This window comes from Nicotiana tabacum, chromosome 18 (genome assembly GCF_000715075.1).
Source record: "Nicotiana tabacum cultivar K326 chromosome 18, ASM71507v2, whole genome shotgun sequence".
Lineage (NCBI taxonomy): Eukaryota > Viridiplantae > Streptophyta > Magnoliopsida > Solanales > Solanaceae > Nicotiana > Nicotiana tabacum.
In genome coordinates, this window is record NC_134097.1 from 118,587,617 (window position 1) to 118,605,184 (window position 17,568).

The 17,568-nt window shown below is 34.2% G+C and overlaps 2 protein-coding genes across 2 annotated transcripts; one reads left to right on the plus strand and one right to left on the minus strand.

Moving 5' to 3' along the window:
- The first annotated feature begins 137 nt into the window (after positions 1–137).
- LOC107759418 (pentatricopeptide repeat-containing protein At2g27610-like) lies at positions 138–5,345 on the plus strand. Its single transcript, XM_016577363.2, has one exon. It carries the CDS (start codon positions 428–430, stop codon positions 3,038–3,040), a length of 2,613 nt encoding a protein of 870 aa, XP_016432849.2. The 5' UTR covers positions 138–427; the 3' UTR covers positions 3,041–5,345.
- A 4,701-nt stretch (positions 5,346–10,046) lies between these two features.
- On the minus strand, positions 10,047–15,966 carry LOC107759416 (protein SUPPRESSOR OF K(+) TRANSPORT GROWTH DEFECT 1-like). The gene is made up of 8 exons (XM_016577361.2): positions 15,228–15,966; positions 14,304–14,409; positions 11,733–11,931; positions 11,530–11,598; positions 11,376–11,450; positions 11,167–11,265; positions 10,829–10,984; positions 10,047–10,423 (listed from the first exon to the last, which is right to left on the minus strand). The coding sequence occupies exons 1-8, from the start codon at positions 15,685–15,687 to the stop codon at positions 10,298–10,300; spliced, it is 1,290 nt and encodes a 429-aa protein (XP_016432847.1). The 5' UTR covers positions 15,688–15,966; the 3' UTR covers positions 10,047–10,297.
- Positions 15,967–17,568: the final 1,602 nt, after the last annotated feature.

Sequence of the window (17,568 nt, forward strand, 5' to 3'; positions counted from 1 at the left end):
CTTTTATCATTTAAGAAATAAATTGGGTACAAAAATCAACTTCAACAATTTCTCATCATTATTATTTTCAACTCCATAACTATAATACAAAGACAGATAACATGAACATTTACATTGTGTTGCTAGGTCAAAAATTTATTTTTATGTATATATATATGCATATATACCATTATATGTTTACTTCTTTATATTTGATACCCCTTGGTGAAATTCTTGGTCGTGCCGGTGCTATCAAATCCTCTTTACTTATTGTGATCAGTAATTTATTTTCTTTATCAAGATTATAAATCTCGCTTTATAGGGTTACCATACCACAGTATGGATATATAGTGTAAAAGTTTGGCGGGTCAAGACAAGGCCCGATTCACGCACGAACGTTTAAATTTCAGTTCCAACGGTTCGAACTGTAAAGCCAGCTAAACGAGCAATGATTGTAAGGCCGTGTTTTAAAAAAATAAGGCCTCTCCTGCATTTCACTAATCCATTAGACATCCATTATTGTTCTCATTCGCAGGCCATTGATTTGGCAGCAGAAACTCAAGCTGAATCAACTGCATGTTCAGATTATCGCCACGTGCACCACCTGTTTGATGAAAATCCACAGAGAGTTTCTCTGAACAATCACTTGCTTTTTGAGTACTCTAGGAACAGTTTCAATGAAGAGGCTCTGAATCTTTTTGTTGGTGTTCATCGTACAGGACTTTTGATTGATGGGTCTAGCCTTTCTTGTATATTGAAGGTCTGTGCATGCCTGTCTGATCTAACTTTTGGTAAACAAGTGCATGCTCTCTGTATAAGATCCGGTTATTTTGACAATGTTAGTGTTGGGACTTCACTTGTTGACATGTACATGAAAATGGAGAACGTGGATGAAGGTCGGAGAGTGTTTGACGAAATGGAGGACAAGAATGTTGTGACGTGGACTTCGTTGCTTTCGGGTTATTCGTGCAATAAGCTGGTTGATAGAGCGTTACAAGTGTTTCATATGATGTTAGTTGGAGGAGTTAATCCTAATGCGTTTACTTTCGCAACAGTTCTTGGAGTTTTGGCCGATAAATGTGCAGTTGAAAAAGGAATTCAAGTGCATACTATGGTTATCAAGTGTGGTTTTGAGGTGATAACATCTGTGGGAAATTCTTTGATCAATATGTATTTGAAGTCTGGGATGGTTAGAGAGGCCACAGTTGTATTTGAAAGTATGGGAAATAGGAATGAAGTGTCTTGGAATGGCATGATTGGTGGTCTTGTGACTAATGGGCTTTATTCTGAAGCAGTTAAGTTGTTCCACATGATGAGACTTGCAGGTGTGGAACTGACGCGGTCGATCTATGTTACGGCTGTCAAATTATGTACTAATCTTAAAGAATTGGTTTTTGCTCGGCAGCTTCATGGTCGCGTTACGAAGAACGGGTTCTATTTAGACAATAATATTAGAACGGCACTCATGGTCTCTTATACTAAGTGTGGGGAAATGGATGATGCCTTCAACTTATTCTCTATGATGCACACATTCAGGAATGTGGTTTCTTGGACAGCAATGATTGGGGGGTATATGCAGAATAATAGACCAGAGCAAGCAGCAAATCTCTTTTGCCAAATGAAGAAGGATGGTATTAGACCAAACGATTTCACGTATTCAACTATTCTTGCTGCTCAACCCTCTATTTCTTTGTTCCAAGTACACGCAGAAATTATCAAAACCAAGTACGAAGGTTCACCTACTGTAGGAACTGCATTATTAGACGCATATGTGAAAACAGGAAATATTGGTGAGGCTGCTAAAGTTTTTGAAGAGATTGATGAGAAGGACATCATTGCTTGGTCTGCTATGTTATCTGGTTATGCTCAAAGAGGAGACATTCAAGGTGCTGTGAGAGTTTTCCGGCAATTATCCAAAAGTGGGGTTTGGCCAAATGAGTTTACCTTCTCCAGCGTCATCAATGCATGCACTACTTCCATGGCATCAGTGGAGCAAGGAAAACAATTTCATGCAAGCTCAATAAAATCAGGTTATAGTAATGCTTTCTGTGTGAGCAGCGCCCTGGTTACTATGTATGCTAAAAGAGGGAACATAGAAAGTGCAAATGAGGTTTTCAAGAGACAGAAAGAAAGAGACTTAGTCTCATGGAACTCAATGATATCAGGATATGCACAACATGGTTATGGCAGAAAAGCACTAAAGATATTCGAGGAAATGCGAAAAAGGAATTTAGAAATGGATAATATAACATTCATTGGAGTTATTTCTGCCTGTACTCATGCAGGACTACTGAATGAAGGTCAAAAGTATTTTGACATGATGGTAAACAACTTACATATTTCTCCAACAATGGAGATCTACTCTTGCATGGTAGACTTGTATAGCCGAGCTGGTATGCTGGATAAAGCCATGGCTATTATCAATGGGATGTCATTTCCTGCTGGTGCCATCGTATGGCGTACTCTTCTGGCAGCAAGCCGAGTTCACCGCAATGTTGAGCTTGGGAAACTTGCCGCAGATAATCTTATTTCCCTTCAGCCTGAGGACTCAGCTGCATATGTCCTCCTATCTAATCTCTATGCTGCAACTGGAAATTGGCAAGAAAGAGCAAAAATAAGAAAATTAATGGATGTGAGAAAAGTTAAAAAGGAGATTGGTTATAGCTGGATTGAGGTTAAGAACAAGACCTACTCATTCATGGCGGGTGATGTGTCACATCCCTTAGCTGACAGTATATACGTGAAACTTGACGAGCTTAGTGTCCGACTGAAGGATGCAGGATATAAACCAGATACAAATTATGTTCTTCATGATGTGGAAGATGAACATAAAGAAGCCATTCTTTCTCGGCACAGTGAAAGGTTAGCTATTGCTTTTGGATTAATTGCCACATCTCCAGGAATTCCCATCCAGATTGTCAAGAATCTCAGAGTCTGTGGTGACTGTCACACCGTTATTAAACTAATATCGAAGATAGAGGGAAGGGAAATCGTTGTCAGGGATTCAAATAGATTCCATCACTTTAAAGGAGGTCTATGCTCTTGCGGTGATTATTGGTGAATTCAAGCTCTTCAAAAGAACTAAGAGATAGCAGCATTTCACTGTTGATGCTTGTAGAAGCAAAAGCGAGCTTTAGTCAGAGGCGGACCTATGTTGTAGGTTGAGGGGTCACAGGACCCCGTTAGTCTCGACAAAAACCCTGTATATATATATGGGACCCCTTAAAAATTTTACCTGTGACCCCAGAAACTAAAAGGCGAATGGCAGAAGTGGTTGATCAGTCGCTTCAGTTCCATTCATTATCAGAACATAACGAGGGTTCAAGACCAACTTCAGCTTCTTTCGCCTCTTTTTTATCTTTTTTTTCCTCTTTTGTATTTTAATTCTCGTTTCTCCTCCGTTCTATCTTAGTTATTTTTTCTCCTCCTTTCTATTTTAGGGTTCTTTTTTCTCCTCCTTTCCATTTTAGTTCTTTGAATACAACGTAATTTATATTTAATAGCAAACTACTTTATTTTTTATTCTTATCTTTTTTTGAATTCAATTATAGTTTATTTCTCCTCCTTTCCATTTTAGTTCTTTGAATACAATGTAATTTATATTTAATAGCAAACTACTTTATTTTTTATTCTTATCTTTTTTTGAATTCAATTATAGTTTACTACTAATACATAACAGTCAATTTAATTTATTTTATTCGTTTTCAAACCCCTTCCTTAAATTTAAAAGCCTCAGTTTGCAACTTACAAATAGAAAAATACGAATCCTTCTGGCACAACCTTCTTCAACAATTACTTTGACACCTACTCGGCAATGACAGCTAAGAGTTTGAGACTTTTCTTCAATTCATTGACTGTTAACATGCACTTCATTTTAATTTTTAGGAAGTTTTTGATAATTTAAAGTTTGAACGCCCTTTCGATCTCTGACCCTCTTTTTTTCTTTTTTTTTTTTTTTGTATACTAAAAAACTAGAAATTTTAAAGGGCGAAACATGCTTAATCTAACACCTTCCCATACCATAGCACCTATTTTGCGAAGAAGTTTCTCTCTCTATTTGGTTCTTTTTTTTAGAACTTCTTTTTGTTTATACTTGGATAATAAGTCATTATAATCATTGAGTTTTCCAAGAGTTGCAGGCCAAATTTTATCGCTAGATAAGTAAACAGTGATGCCCCCGTCGTGCTCAATTCCTAGGTCCGCCTCTGGCTTTAGTGAACAGGTCTATATCCGAAGTTGCATCAATTACAAGCACCCAGATAGTGCTAGCACTAAACTTGTTGCGTTCATGGATCCAAACTTTGATAGTGCGTGGTCAAGAGGAAGAGACAAAGATTGTGCTAATTTCAGGTATCCTGGGAGCCATGAGGTTTGTTTATGGACTGAGGACACCGAGAAGTTGTCATTTTGGCTGACCTTTAAGAGTAGTTGACACACTCTGATCAGCCTTAGAATAACAGCAAGAAGCATTCATTTATGTTGAGCGGCGGCTAAAGAAAGCCAGTTCCTCTTGTCACTTACCTAGACTTGAAGTTTGTCCAGTCGGTATTCTTCTCAACATGGTCTGGTCTTGACGCTCCTAATGGTGTATTCTATAGAGAAGGTGATCTTGCAACAACGATGCAAAGATCAGCTAGCTGCTCTTTCATTTCTACCCTTCTTTCTGATTATGTTTTCATTAGAACCTACTGAGCATGCCAAACTCATGAAGGACGTGGAAATGATCGTGCCCAGGAAGGACCATTCAGTAACGTCTTCTGACATGGCTGAAAACATAGAGATCTCCCTGCAACCCATAATAACCTCTTCTAGAAGATCTATGTCCTCGATGCTGCTATTGATTCAGATACTGGTGAGAACATTTAAATGTGTTTATGCCTACCTACATTACTGAGTTTATCTAACTGATGAGTCCATTTTGATTCTGTTGACCTTTATGCGTGTATACATCAGACTTGGAGAAGAGAAGTTGTGCATATGTACTGGCTTTTCGACTTGTGTGCATCTGTGGTCAACTATGTTTTCTGGAAATTGTTAGGTTTCCTTGTTTGGTGAGGATTATTTGGGTGGGGGGGGGGGGGGGTGTAAGAGGAGGCTTGTAGTATGTCTAAAAGGAATCTTGGATGGCGTTTTTGAGGAGAGAACAAGGACTGAACAAAGAATTCTTGACAAGACAAGGTTTTAACCATAGATTTTTCGTTCTACTAATTTTCTTTCTATGTTCTTGATGTTCGGGAATGATGTTCTAAAAGTCCTATCTTGAGATAAATTTGTTCTCTGGGGTTATGGTGGATCCTATTATGCAACTTGGGTTGTTTTGCTATCGTTCTTGGTTCCTATTAATGAAGAATGAGTCGTTTATTCAATCTTGTATTTCATGCTTCTAAATTCTAATTGACTGACCGATTAGATCGTTCAAGTATTTCAAAGGAACTTGCAAAGAGGACTTGGGATTGAATAGCATATGATAATATTCATGGAATGCTTAGATCAATATGATTTATTCATAAGATATAGAGATACTTTTAATCCACATGCATTCAAATTATGTTTTTGTTTTTGTTTTTTGCTAAACAATTCAAATTATGGTTGTCTTCGTGCATCTTCCTTATCCTAATAATCAGAGTGCGCCCACACATGTTAGATCCATTTGAAGATGAAGCTTGCACCAATCATGAGCTTGAGTACACTTGTATTTTACTTAGAGTCATCAACTTGAAAACTTCAAAAGGTAAGTAGGAGGTTATGAAATGACTACAAACATCTATCTATATATATATATAAGAGGGAATGGACAAGATGACTTGGCATCTCTCTTTGGCCAAGGCTCCTATTTATTTTTTTCTCCTTTTTTTTGCCTTTTCTTCATTCATTTAATTTAATTTGTTCAATAATTAAAAATTGATCATTTTCTATTGTATTTATTGCATCTCATTATATTAATTTCAAGTCCCTTAACTATTTTCAGTTTCTAAAACCTTTCATTTCCAATACCTTTTCATTAGCTGGTAGTAAATGAAGGACATTAATAGTGATCTTGCAATCTATATTATGACACCATGAATAAATTGGGTATGATGATCTGAAGACGTGAGTTGCAGAAAGACAACAATAGCTTTGAAGGGAGCAGCGAAGGAAAAGAAACCATACATTTGTTATTACCTCCTTGCCTTTTGATTTTCCACTTTAAACTTGTAGCTTTCAGAATTCCTTCTTCCTAGAATATCTTGCATTCTCACTTTTTTATAATTCAATCTCTGTTATTGATTTCTTTGTTATTGTGGCTAACTTATTTTTGTCATTTTCCACCACTGATATAGGGATCTTTTACTCCTCTTTTTTATTTTTAATAATACTATTGCATTGGTACTCAATGTTGCATACGTTTTGTTTTATAATTTGAGCATTATTTGATATTTGAGCCTTAATGTTTTTTAATCTCTTGTATTCTCAATTTCTCACTTTTTCGTCTTTTTTGCTAATGTCTAATTTGTGGATTTATTTGTTTTTTCCTTTCTCTTTTACATTTTTTTCTTTTGTTCTCTTTCCTCTTTTTCTTTTTGCGGATGATGATTATATATGGATTATTTATATATTATACATCTACGGGCTATTTTAAGTTTAAGCGATTGAGTGAATGTCTATTTAGATTGATTCTTCATATAAAAAATCCCAAAGGCAGTAGGTCATATCTGAATTTTATCTCATAAAATCACTTTAATTATCATAAGTTTCTTCAGTTATTTTATATTCATAAGAATATTTTACATGTCAAATATTGCCATTGGTTTAGTTGTTGTCACTATCTTATTGATTTTGATTTTTGTTATTTAGTGTAGTTCTATATAGACCGAAGACCAGCATCTATATTATTAATTATGCTTCAAAGTTTTAGAGAACTTTTTTTTGAAAATGAAATTGATAATCCAATTGATCTGATCGATCAGAGAAAAACCCAGCTTCCTATTATTTTGAGAAATAAAACTAGGCATTTTATCAATATGAAAAATATTATATTTTGGCCAGAAAATTCGTCTTTAAGGTAGCTGTGGAAGAAATACGAGTAGATTTGTTTCAAATAGCAAAGTAGCCTTCAAAACAAAAACAAACAAAAAATAGCTAAATAGTTCAAATTATATTGGATGGAATGTATATTAAAGTCAAACTTATAACTCAAAGTGAAAAAGAAATAAATAATTCAAATTAGTTATAGATTGGTCAAGGTTACATGAAAAATTTTCATTTCTTCCTTTCACAAGAAGTCCAAAATATCAACAACAACCCAGTATAATCTCACAAGTGCGATCTGAGTAGGGTAGTATGTAAAGCAAACATTATCCCTACCCTAGGATAGGGAAACTGTTTTCGAATAAACTATTTGCACAAGAAGATGAAATACACAATAGAATAGTAACAACAACAAGAAGTCAAAAATATCATTTTATAAATTTAATGTTGATGTCTTGTATGCCTGCGCCCTTAAAATTATGGAAAAAATAATAAAAACCTTGGACATGTATATATATATATATATATATATATATATATATATATATAGAGAGAGAGAGAGAGAGAGAGAGAGAGATAAGTGGGCAATAGAAAAGTGAGGTGACATCTCTCTTAAGCCAAGAAACACACTTATTTTTTTTCTCTTTTTTTTGGGTTTTTTCATTTATTTTATATTAAAAATTCTATCTTCATAACTCACACCTCTTTATCTTCATAACCTATATTTTTAATAATCTCAATAACTCTCATGCCTTTCATATTCATAACCTCTAAATATTTAATATGTAAGTTTATGACAATTTATTATATGTTCCTCTGTATGTACCTATATAAGGACTTCTATGTTTTGAACAAATATGATTGATACTAACTTTATATTTTGTTTATAATGGTTTGAGCTATCTCTATGTCAAAGACTGTAGTGGAAAAGAAAAATTATAAGGTATGGTATGGTTTCTATTTTTTTTTTTTTTTTTGTTTAAGGTAAATGCACGAAGATATTTTATACAGAAGAATGTTTAAGAGGAAGTGCCAAATAATGAGGTGAAGATCGAACTAAAGCGTATTTCAGAATTCTCATTAATGGTCTTTGATTTTGTCATCTTTAGGTTTATGTTGTATAAGTTGAAATAGTGATTTTTTTTTTCAAATAATACATAGAGATTTTGATATCTGTTTTTTGTTGTATATATTCATACTCTACAATTGCAATAACTTTGAGTTGTGATTTTCTCCGATATCGAAGTGAGATTCTAATATATTTTTCTTTTCTGTTATATATAGATGTATCATTTTTATAAATAAAAATTTTCTATATGTTCTTAATTCTTTTTGCCTCTATTTCTTTTCTTCAATGAACTTTTTTGAATTGTTTTTCCTTTTCTGAAGTTGTTTCTCTTCTAACACTCTTTAAATTTTCTTCAAATGGGTTTTGTAAATTTCTTTCCATGTTTTCATAATACTCAAAAGATTTATTTATTTTTTGTGTTTAAAAAAGAAATAAAGAAACCAAAGCAAATAAGAATGAGATCAAAAGAAGAATGGCCCCATAAAGAAAAAGTGTGGCGCCGTAACCTTTCTTGAGGAACGAAGACAATTCTACCATCATCATCGTAAAAGCTTTATTTGTGTTATGAAGGTTGTGCCAAAAAATTCAACCATTCAATTCACTAGGCATTAATCTATAACATTCATTGACAATTTATAGATAACTTTAAGTTAACATATAATATAATCTAATTAATTAAAAAATCACATGTGATAATAGATTATTACTGATAAAAAATTTTAACACTATGAATGGGGTAGGCTTTCAGTAGTTTAAAAATCGCTAGACAACGAATTATTAACTTTATGAAATAAAGTTTGTTTATTTTCGAGTTATACTATTGATGATTGAAGACTTAGTAAGGTTCATAATTAACTTGCAAATAATACTTATTATTCTAATATTAGAATTTACGCACAGTTAGTTTTGTTCTTAGTTTATTAAGTGTGTTATTGAAAGATTTTCTTATTAAAAAAATTAAATGTTCCTGTGAATGCTTGGTGGATTTTATTCTTTAAAGTATGTCATTATCTCTAATTTAATGTTGCAGTTACTCAATTAAATGTATCCCATAAAAGTATGATTTATCTACCAGAATAATACAATAAATTAACGGAATAAAGGTTTTAACATTTCTATTGCAAGGTAAAAGGATGAGGCCTTCTAATGATCTTTTGTCAACAAGTATATATTTTTTCTCATAGAAAGTTTCAGCATCTCAATATACAACTAATAATAATTTATTTTATTTTATTTATATAATTAGTAGTTTTAAGAATCTATGCAACTTTTATTTTAATTTTAGTTTTTATTTTTCTTAGTATTGGACTTTCTTAATTAGATAAAATTTAAGTAATATTCATTGATAATATACAGTTAACTATACATCACATATATTATTTGCTACAATTAAATTAAATTTATGAATTAAACCAAATGTATTTTATTTATTGGTGATTTTCTTTCTCATAAAAAGAGGGATAATATCGACATTGTTATTAATTCGATAATTTTTTTTAAAATTTTATTGATGTTTCTTTAACCCGTGCAAAGCGCGGGTAAGTTTACTAGTTGTCTAGTAATATTGAGTTGCTATGCAGCTTCCATTGAGAACAAGCAAAATTCTAAATTTGTAGTCTGGTGAGGAACCAATTCTCACTATTTTGTTCTTTGATGGCAAGTCTTTGATGTCAGGTAACACTTGGAAATTCTTTGATGTCTCACAGAGCAGCAGTACCTTTTCCTTTAATATATTCTCCAACCGGTAACACTCGGAAATTCTAGTTAAACTGTCACATAAACTCTGCATTATTATTACATGTTGTGTCGTTCGTTTCCGTTACCCTATTACCTTGTTGCTATTATTTGTTGCTTTATTTTCACTGTTCCTTGTGCCAAGAGTCTACCAGAAACAACCTCTCTATCTTTACAAGGTAGGGGTAAGGTCTGCGTGCCCATTAGCATTTCCCGAGAAGCTACAATAGGAAAGAATGGGAGCAATTGCTGACAATTTGTGAATAAAGTGATTGCAATTAGAATTGTAAACGGCAGGCATACAACCAAAGATACTTGAAATGTTCTGTCTTGACATTGATAGATACATGCAAAGCTAAAACTAACACAATTCCTAAAAGGATAAAGAATGTCCACGTCCCGTTTGAAGAGCCTTTAATGAATATTGCAATTTTTTCATACAAGAAGCAGAGAATACAAATCATGGCAACTCCAGGTATAGCAGTTACCAGCGATACATCAATTTCTTCAACCTTCTTCTCCAAACTCCTTTGTGAATCTGTCATGCACTTCAAGGTCAGATTTACTCACTGTTGGTCTTTGACGTGCGAGAACCTTGTCAAAGTCTGTCTTTGTAATGGGTGGCGGGATTATCTGCAAAGGCATTAAACAGCAAGCGGTTTTAACTAGTCCATCCAGTTAGAAGGACAACGCATCCAAACCCATCTCATACTAAAATATCAGGTGATATCGGCTACCCTTTCTTTTGGGTAATCTAGCCATTCAGGACAGAAACTTAGGAAGATGTAGTTCAGTAACTGCACCATCTCTCTTGCATTTAGTTCCACTTAAGTGTATGATGCGTAAACCTTATAAAAATATACAGTAGAATCACATTTAATTACTGAATAACTCAAGGAAGTCAAGTTTCCAGGAATGTGCAACTATTAGCCCCCAATATATCCAACTCAAACCCATATAAGCACAAGTTACAGTTTAGCGGTAAAGTGAAAAATTAATTATTGTAGTGATCTCAAACTACATATGTATCCAGAGTACCTGGGATGCAAGTCCTTTAGCAGCAAGCTCCTGCATAGTTGTTTGCACAGCACCCGGTTGCTTTGGTCCACATGGCACCCAGGTACCATTAGAAGTCTGAGTAAAGAACATAGCATCCTGAGTTTTTCGTACAGGTTCAAATAGCACGTCCTTGACCTGTCCAGGAAGAGCAAGTATAAATACATTAGCAGAACATAGAGGAATTGCTCCCTTGTTTTCCTTCATCGTTTAACAGGTTGGATTGGAGTTGGAGAAAGGATCTCTTCCCAAACTACAAACTGGCAAACAACATGTTGGGTGTAAGACATAAAGTCAAATTCATTAGGCTCCAGACTTACGCAAACGGAAATATCTGAACCAGAAAACCCCTCTGTCTTACGGGCCAGGTCTTCAAAGTCGCCCTCGCTCAAGTTATGGGGGGTATCACCTAAGTGAACCTGCAAGCATAACAAGCCAAACTAAATAACCTAGAGCTCTGACAAGAGGAATAGCAGTATATATTTCCCTGAACTGCACTTTCCGAGAAAAATCACAGAGCAGGATTTACTTTGAACATGTGTTGCCGTGCCTTCAGATCTGGGAGAGGAATGTAGATACGCTTATCAAATCTTCGCCGTATAGCCTGTAGAGAACAATATCTGTCAGCAAAAGACTTCTATGTTAATATGATATGCTACTTTATACTGCAGATCATTCTATACCTGATCTAGGGCATAGGGTGTATTTGTTGCTGCAAGAACAAGAACTTTATCATCATTGTGTCCAACACCCTGAAAATACAAATTGAATAAAAAAAAAGGCGCATTTAGCCAGGGGGATTTCTCTTCCTCTTTTCTTTCTGATGGGATAAAGGGTGGTTATGAGAGATCAAAGAATCATACTATAGCCACGATATATCAATTACCTGCATCTGCACAAGGAGTTCTGTTTTAATACGTCGGGAAGCTTCACTCTCATTTCCTTCTCCTCGCTGTCCACACAGGGAATCGATTTCATCAACGAATATAATGGAAGGAGCACTTTCACGAGCCATTTGGAAAAGGTTTGAAACTAGCTTCTCACTTTCACCCATCCACTTGGATACAAGGTCTGATGATGAGACACTGCATGAAAATAGCAGTTGGCACTCGCCAACTTTACAGCCTAAGTTCTTGAAAATGGGAAACTGAGAGAATGCTGAAAAAGAAGAGATACACGACAACATTCATGCAGGCAACTCATGTTTATATACATTCATCTAGATCGTTATATGCAAATTAAAAGAGAAATCCATAGTGCAGTTAGAAGATTTATTACCAGCGGAAACTGCAGATATTTCAGAGTGCTTGCAGGTAGGGTCATTAAAAAAATCAGACATCTTGACATTGCCAGCATACTATGGCAGCAGAGAGCATCAAATTTTCAGGGAAGTAGTCATTATACATCTTATTTTTTGCTTTCAGAAAGGCATCAAACCAATAATTTCAAATGCTATAGCATTGTTTTCCCTATACCAAAAATGCAAGGCATCCATATGACCTCGGCAGGACAACTTTTTTCTTTTGGGGGGGATAGCTATTAAAGCATAGCTTCTATGAAGCAAAAGCTCTAAACGTTGACCTCAACCGGAAGTAACTTTGAGACAAACAAAGCTGATTGATCGTGCTCATATAACCATACTAAAATTTATTATTGTAAGTTTGAAACTTTTTATTAAAATGACTGCAATCACAACCAAGGCCTTAGCTGAAAGCTCAATTTGACTCTTCTCTACATCAAAATAGTACAAATGTACTGGTCATATCTTAACATTTATGGGTTTGCAGCACGTACATTGGCAGAGTTATCCGAATTTCCCACAAACTGGAGAACTCTGAGATCATTCCATCAGGTGGTTAAAACCACATACCAGTTGAGAAGCTGAACTATAAAACCCAAAATGACAGGCTCATTGGTCATCCCCACATGCTATACTATAGTCTTCACATCCTGAATACTTCCCAAAATGCACATCTAGGCAAAGTCATTGATATAATGCCGGATGCCGGATGCCGGATGCACTCCTTGATTTGGGCAGCTGTTAAATCGGTATCAAAAGAAAACATTCACCAGTCAACACTCTCGAATACAAGAGTATATATATCAACCAATTCCAACATTACATTCTGCCCTAGATGTATAGATCTGCAACTGGCACACCACTGAGGCGGATGATCTAGATCAGTGTTGTCAAAAGCGAAAAGCTCTAAAAAGCACTCTAGGTCTATGGGACTTTAAGCGCAAAGCGCAATTAAAATGTGGGCTTTATTAAAAAAAGGCGCAATGAAAGGGAAAAAATATATATATATGTAATTCAAGAAAAAAGAGTAACAAATTCACTCATGATGCTTTACTTAACAACTAATACACTTATTTGTCGATTATTATTGTTGTTTAGTACTGCCTGATTCAAGATAGAACTCATGGAAAATAAGGCACGCGCCTTAGTGTCTTGCTTATACGGAAGCGCAGCTTAAGCGACGCGACGCTCGCCCCCTAAGCTTTTCTGAGCTTCAGGGCTTAAGCGCGCCTTAAATGAGCCTTTGACAACACTGATCCAGATGTGACATCTCTAGAGGAATAGAACCTCATAAAAGTAGGTATCAAAAGAACCATAAATCTTTAACAGAAGTAGAGCCAGCGTAAATACTACTCCCTCCATTTCAATTTATGTGAATCCATTTGACTGGGCACGGAGTTTAAGAAAAAAGAGAAGACTTTTGGACTTGTGGTATAAAATGAGGTACATATATTTTGTGTGGCTATAAATCATTGCATAATGGTAAAATGTTTCCAAATATGGAAAGATGTCATTCTTTTTGGCACAGACTAAAAGGAGCAAGATCCGTCTTGAGCATATAAACATGCTGGAGTCTTGAGCATATAAAGAGGTTTAGATCAGTCAACTCTGAGCAAAGGGACAAGCCATCCCACCAACTCCAAGTAAAAAACACAGTCAATGTAAAAGTCTAGGCTTGGATGTTAAACCACATTCTGTAATTAGTAACTGAGCCCTTCACATTCATTACTACTTCACTTCTGATTCTTTTAAATCAGGCACCAAATTATGTTAAAGCAACAATTATGAGAAGAAGAAAAAAAACAACATAAATTTTGAGAAACAAAGGCCATAAAAACTATACAGGAAATAAAAGAGAAAACCTAACAAACAAATGGCAGCAATCAGTTGCATCTTCACCCTCGACTTCTTCTACGTGTTGGTATTCCATAATTTTTCCTTTATAATCTTAAAGCCTGCTAAGAAGATTCTCATTTTGGTCAAGTTCTTTTTACTAATGAGGATATGATGTACAAAATTTGCAATTTAGAAAACAACACTTGGTTTTTTCCTAAAACAAATTGCAGTGAATCAGAAAATATCTGAAGTTGATAGCTCCAAGTGCAGCAAAATGGACAAACATTATAAACAAAAACAATTGTGTAGGAAGACAAATACCTAAAAAATGTGGATTCTGCTTCAGTAGCAACAGCTTTGGCCAAGTAAGACTTTCCAGTTCCAGGAGGACCATATAGAAGAAAAGCTCTCCATGGCCGCCTCTTGCCTGAAGGGACATGAGAAAGAGAAAACAACACTCAAATTGTGACGATTAGGTGATGCACCCGTAGCAAAACTACTCAACCATCTCTAAGTGTACCACAAAAAGAAAACGAACATAATTACTCACAATTTCTCTGCCTTAATGATTTTTATCCCACCATTACTTTTTTGGATGAGCTGGAAGGAGCTGTAACATGTATCCTCTGAGCAACTATAAAGAGAAACTTTAAAATATGGGATTCGCAGTTCATCTCTCGTACTCCAAGCTATTATACGGTCATATTGATGATACTTATCAAGCTTCCATGTCCAAAGCATTTAGAGAGTACAGCAAATAACATCCACAAAATCACCATTAATCCACAGACTAAACTGGCACATTGTGATCCTCAAACTGAAAGGGTTTAAAATGTACAATAGGTAAACACTCAAACTTACTTCTTCCATTGGTAGTTCACGACTAGGAACTATTGGAACCCATGTAACCCCAATTCTGACATAAGTTAAAATCTTTCTAAAATCTGTATACTTACCTGTAATTTTCAGCATAACTAATACAATGTTTGGTTATCAATACAACACTCTGTATACTTACCTGTAATTTTCACCGCATAATAAGTATTATAAAACCCTCTATATAACTAGTCCGTGAATCAAACACCACACCTAACATCTTAAAGCTACCACAAGATTATAAACCTCTCAAAGCTACTTCAGAATCACAAGAAAACCTTAAATCAAAGCAGTAATCTTTACAAACAAAATGCAGGCAAAAACACAAACAAATCCAACAAAAGCGAACACACACACACACACACACACCTGTGAAGAACTGAGGGAATTTCACAGGCAAAATAACAGCTTCCTGCAAAGCCTGTTTAGCACTTTCCAATCCAGCAACATCATTCCACTTCACATTAGGTTTCTCCCTAATAATCGCCGAATTAAGCCCAGCTCTAAGCTTATCTTTCTCAGGATCCTCCCCACCACCATCTTCACCACCATCTTTGGGCTTAGCAACCACAGCTCCATTTGAACCAGGCCCACTTCCAACACCTTCATCTAACACGGCCCGAATCTCCTCGGCCCGGCGCAAGTACTCTGTAAACTTCTGAGTTATTGCCTCCTTAATCTTAGGGTTTTTCTCGTACTTCAAATGAGTCTTAAAGTACTCTAAAGCATTCATATATAAAGGAAATGCCTTTGCATAGTTCCCTGCATTGTCTTCTTGTACTGCTTGCCTCACGTACTCTATAGCTTGCTCTTTAAAATTGCTATACATCTTCGATCATATATGAGACAACAAAATTAATATATGGGTTTTGATCAGAACTCAAAAGATGAATTTGAAATTGGAACCCTAAAGGTTGGGATCTTCTTGGATTTGATCACAGCTGATAACAGTGTTTTGAGTAATGGATCTTTTTGAGCATTTTTTTCTTTTCTGTGTTTAAAGAAAGATTAGAGATAGAAGGTAATAGGAAAATGGATTATGGAAGAAGAAAACATTTTTGAAAGAATTCAAAATTCAGGGTTCGGGGAAAAGTTTGTGGGAAGTACGCGTGAGACACACGTGCGTGTTCAGGAAACAATAAATTTATTTATGTACTAGTGTATTTGCTTAAAAAATATTATAAATTTATAAATATAAATAAGATATAATTGAGAATATATATATATTTAAAATTTTATTTTGGATATTTCTCCTTACACAAAAAAGGATGTAAAATTAATATAATACTTTAAAAAATAAAATAATAATAATAATAATAATAATAATAATAATAATAATAACAATAATAATAATAATAATAATAATAATAATAATAATAATAATAATAATAATAATAATAATAATAATAATAATAATAATAATAATAATAATAATAATAATAATCTATCTCGAAAACACAATGATTTCATGAGGAAAGATAATTTTTTAGATGTGATCATCTCTTTCAAGAGTGAGGCTTGTAAAATCTATTCTTGTCCTTCGTAGTCAGTTTGAAGATGATTTTGCTTAATACTTTTAAAAAGATAATAGAAAAATAAAAGGTCCAATTTTACTTAATGCCATGAATTCTTACATGATTTCTATATTACGGTTCTTGCTTTTATCACTTTCTCTAGTGGAAATCAACTACCAAATTTTATTTTTAGTAATATTGTTTGTTGAGTGTTCTAAAGTTCCAACAAAGTCATAACTCATAAGTGGCTAATTTGAGCCTAAAAAAAATATAAACTTGCGACAATCAGAAATTTATAGAAAACCAAACTAAGAGAAGATACAAGACAGTAAATATAGAAGAAGAAAAAATACAACAGACATCATATTTGGGATTTTAATCATAAGAAAATATAAGAAAACAGAAATATAGAATCAGTACATAGTTTCCCAAGCTCTTATTGATACCATCTTTCGCAAACCGAACATCATTCAAGAGCCTTCTTCCTTGAGTGAAACTAAAACATGAATCTAATATTGTAGTTACGCTATTACTATTTCAAATATGGATTGAAAAGGGTAACCTTGGGTAGGTAGGGGTCTCATGAAATAAAAGTTATGAATTTATATAGGCAAATATAGAGGAATACCATAAGGTATCTTAATAATATTCATAACTTCCATACTTTTCATTACTCCCAAATCATCATATCATATCATCATATCTCATCTCATATCTCATATACTATACTAAAAGTGGGAACCTCAAATGTCAAACTTGAATTACTAAACTGCCCATTAAAAATTGAATGACTATAATACCCTTAGAAAAATAAATAAAAATTTCTTTCATAAACCAATGCAATAACTGATATTCTCTGCGTTGAGATGAAAAATATGGAGAACTTGAAGAGTTGTAATTTCTAATTCAATATATATTAAACGCAATTGAATCTCTTTCAGCGTGCCATTATTATAAAATTCTAGAAATATATACACTTAAGTAGTTACAGTTACAAATAAAGTTCAAATAACCTAAGCCTAAGAGAAAATGAAGAGACAATGGTATCAATATATGATTTATGTAGTATAATGGTAGTAATTAACAAAAAACTAGAGATCTACAATATTTAAGAAAAGTGTTATTGCCCAATACAACTGGTGCTTCAGTTTATGCAGCCGCACGTCTTGAATATTAGGCCACTGAAATAAGAATAG

Excerpts from the sequence above, each read along its gene's own strand:
- LOC107759418 (XM_016577363.2), top strand. The coding sequence starts at position 428 with ATGATTGTAAGGCCGTGTTTTAAAAAAATAAGGCCTCTCCTGCATTTC.
- LOC107759416 (XM_016577361.2), bottom strand. The coding sequence starts at position 15,687 with ATGTATAGCAATTTTAAAGAGCAAGCTATAGAGTACGTGAGGCAAGCA. Across the intron at positions 11,451-11,529 it reads CACCCTATGCCCTAGATCAG|GCTATACGGCGAAGATTTGA; the intron begins GTATAGAATGAT and ends TGTTCTCTACAG. Across the intron at positions 10,985-11,166 it reads GTTCAGATATTTCCGTTTGC|GTCAAGGACGTGCTATTTGA; the intron begins GTAAGTCTGGAG and ends CTTCCTGGACAG.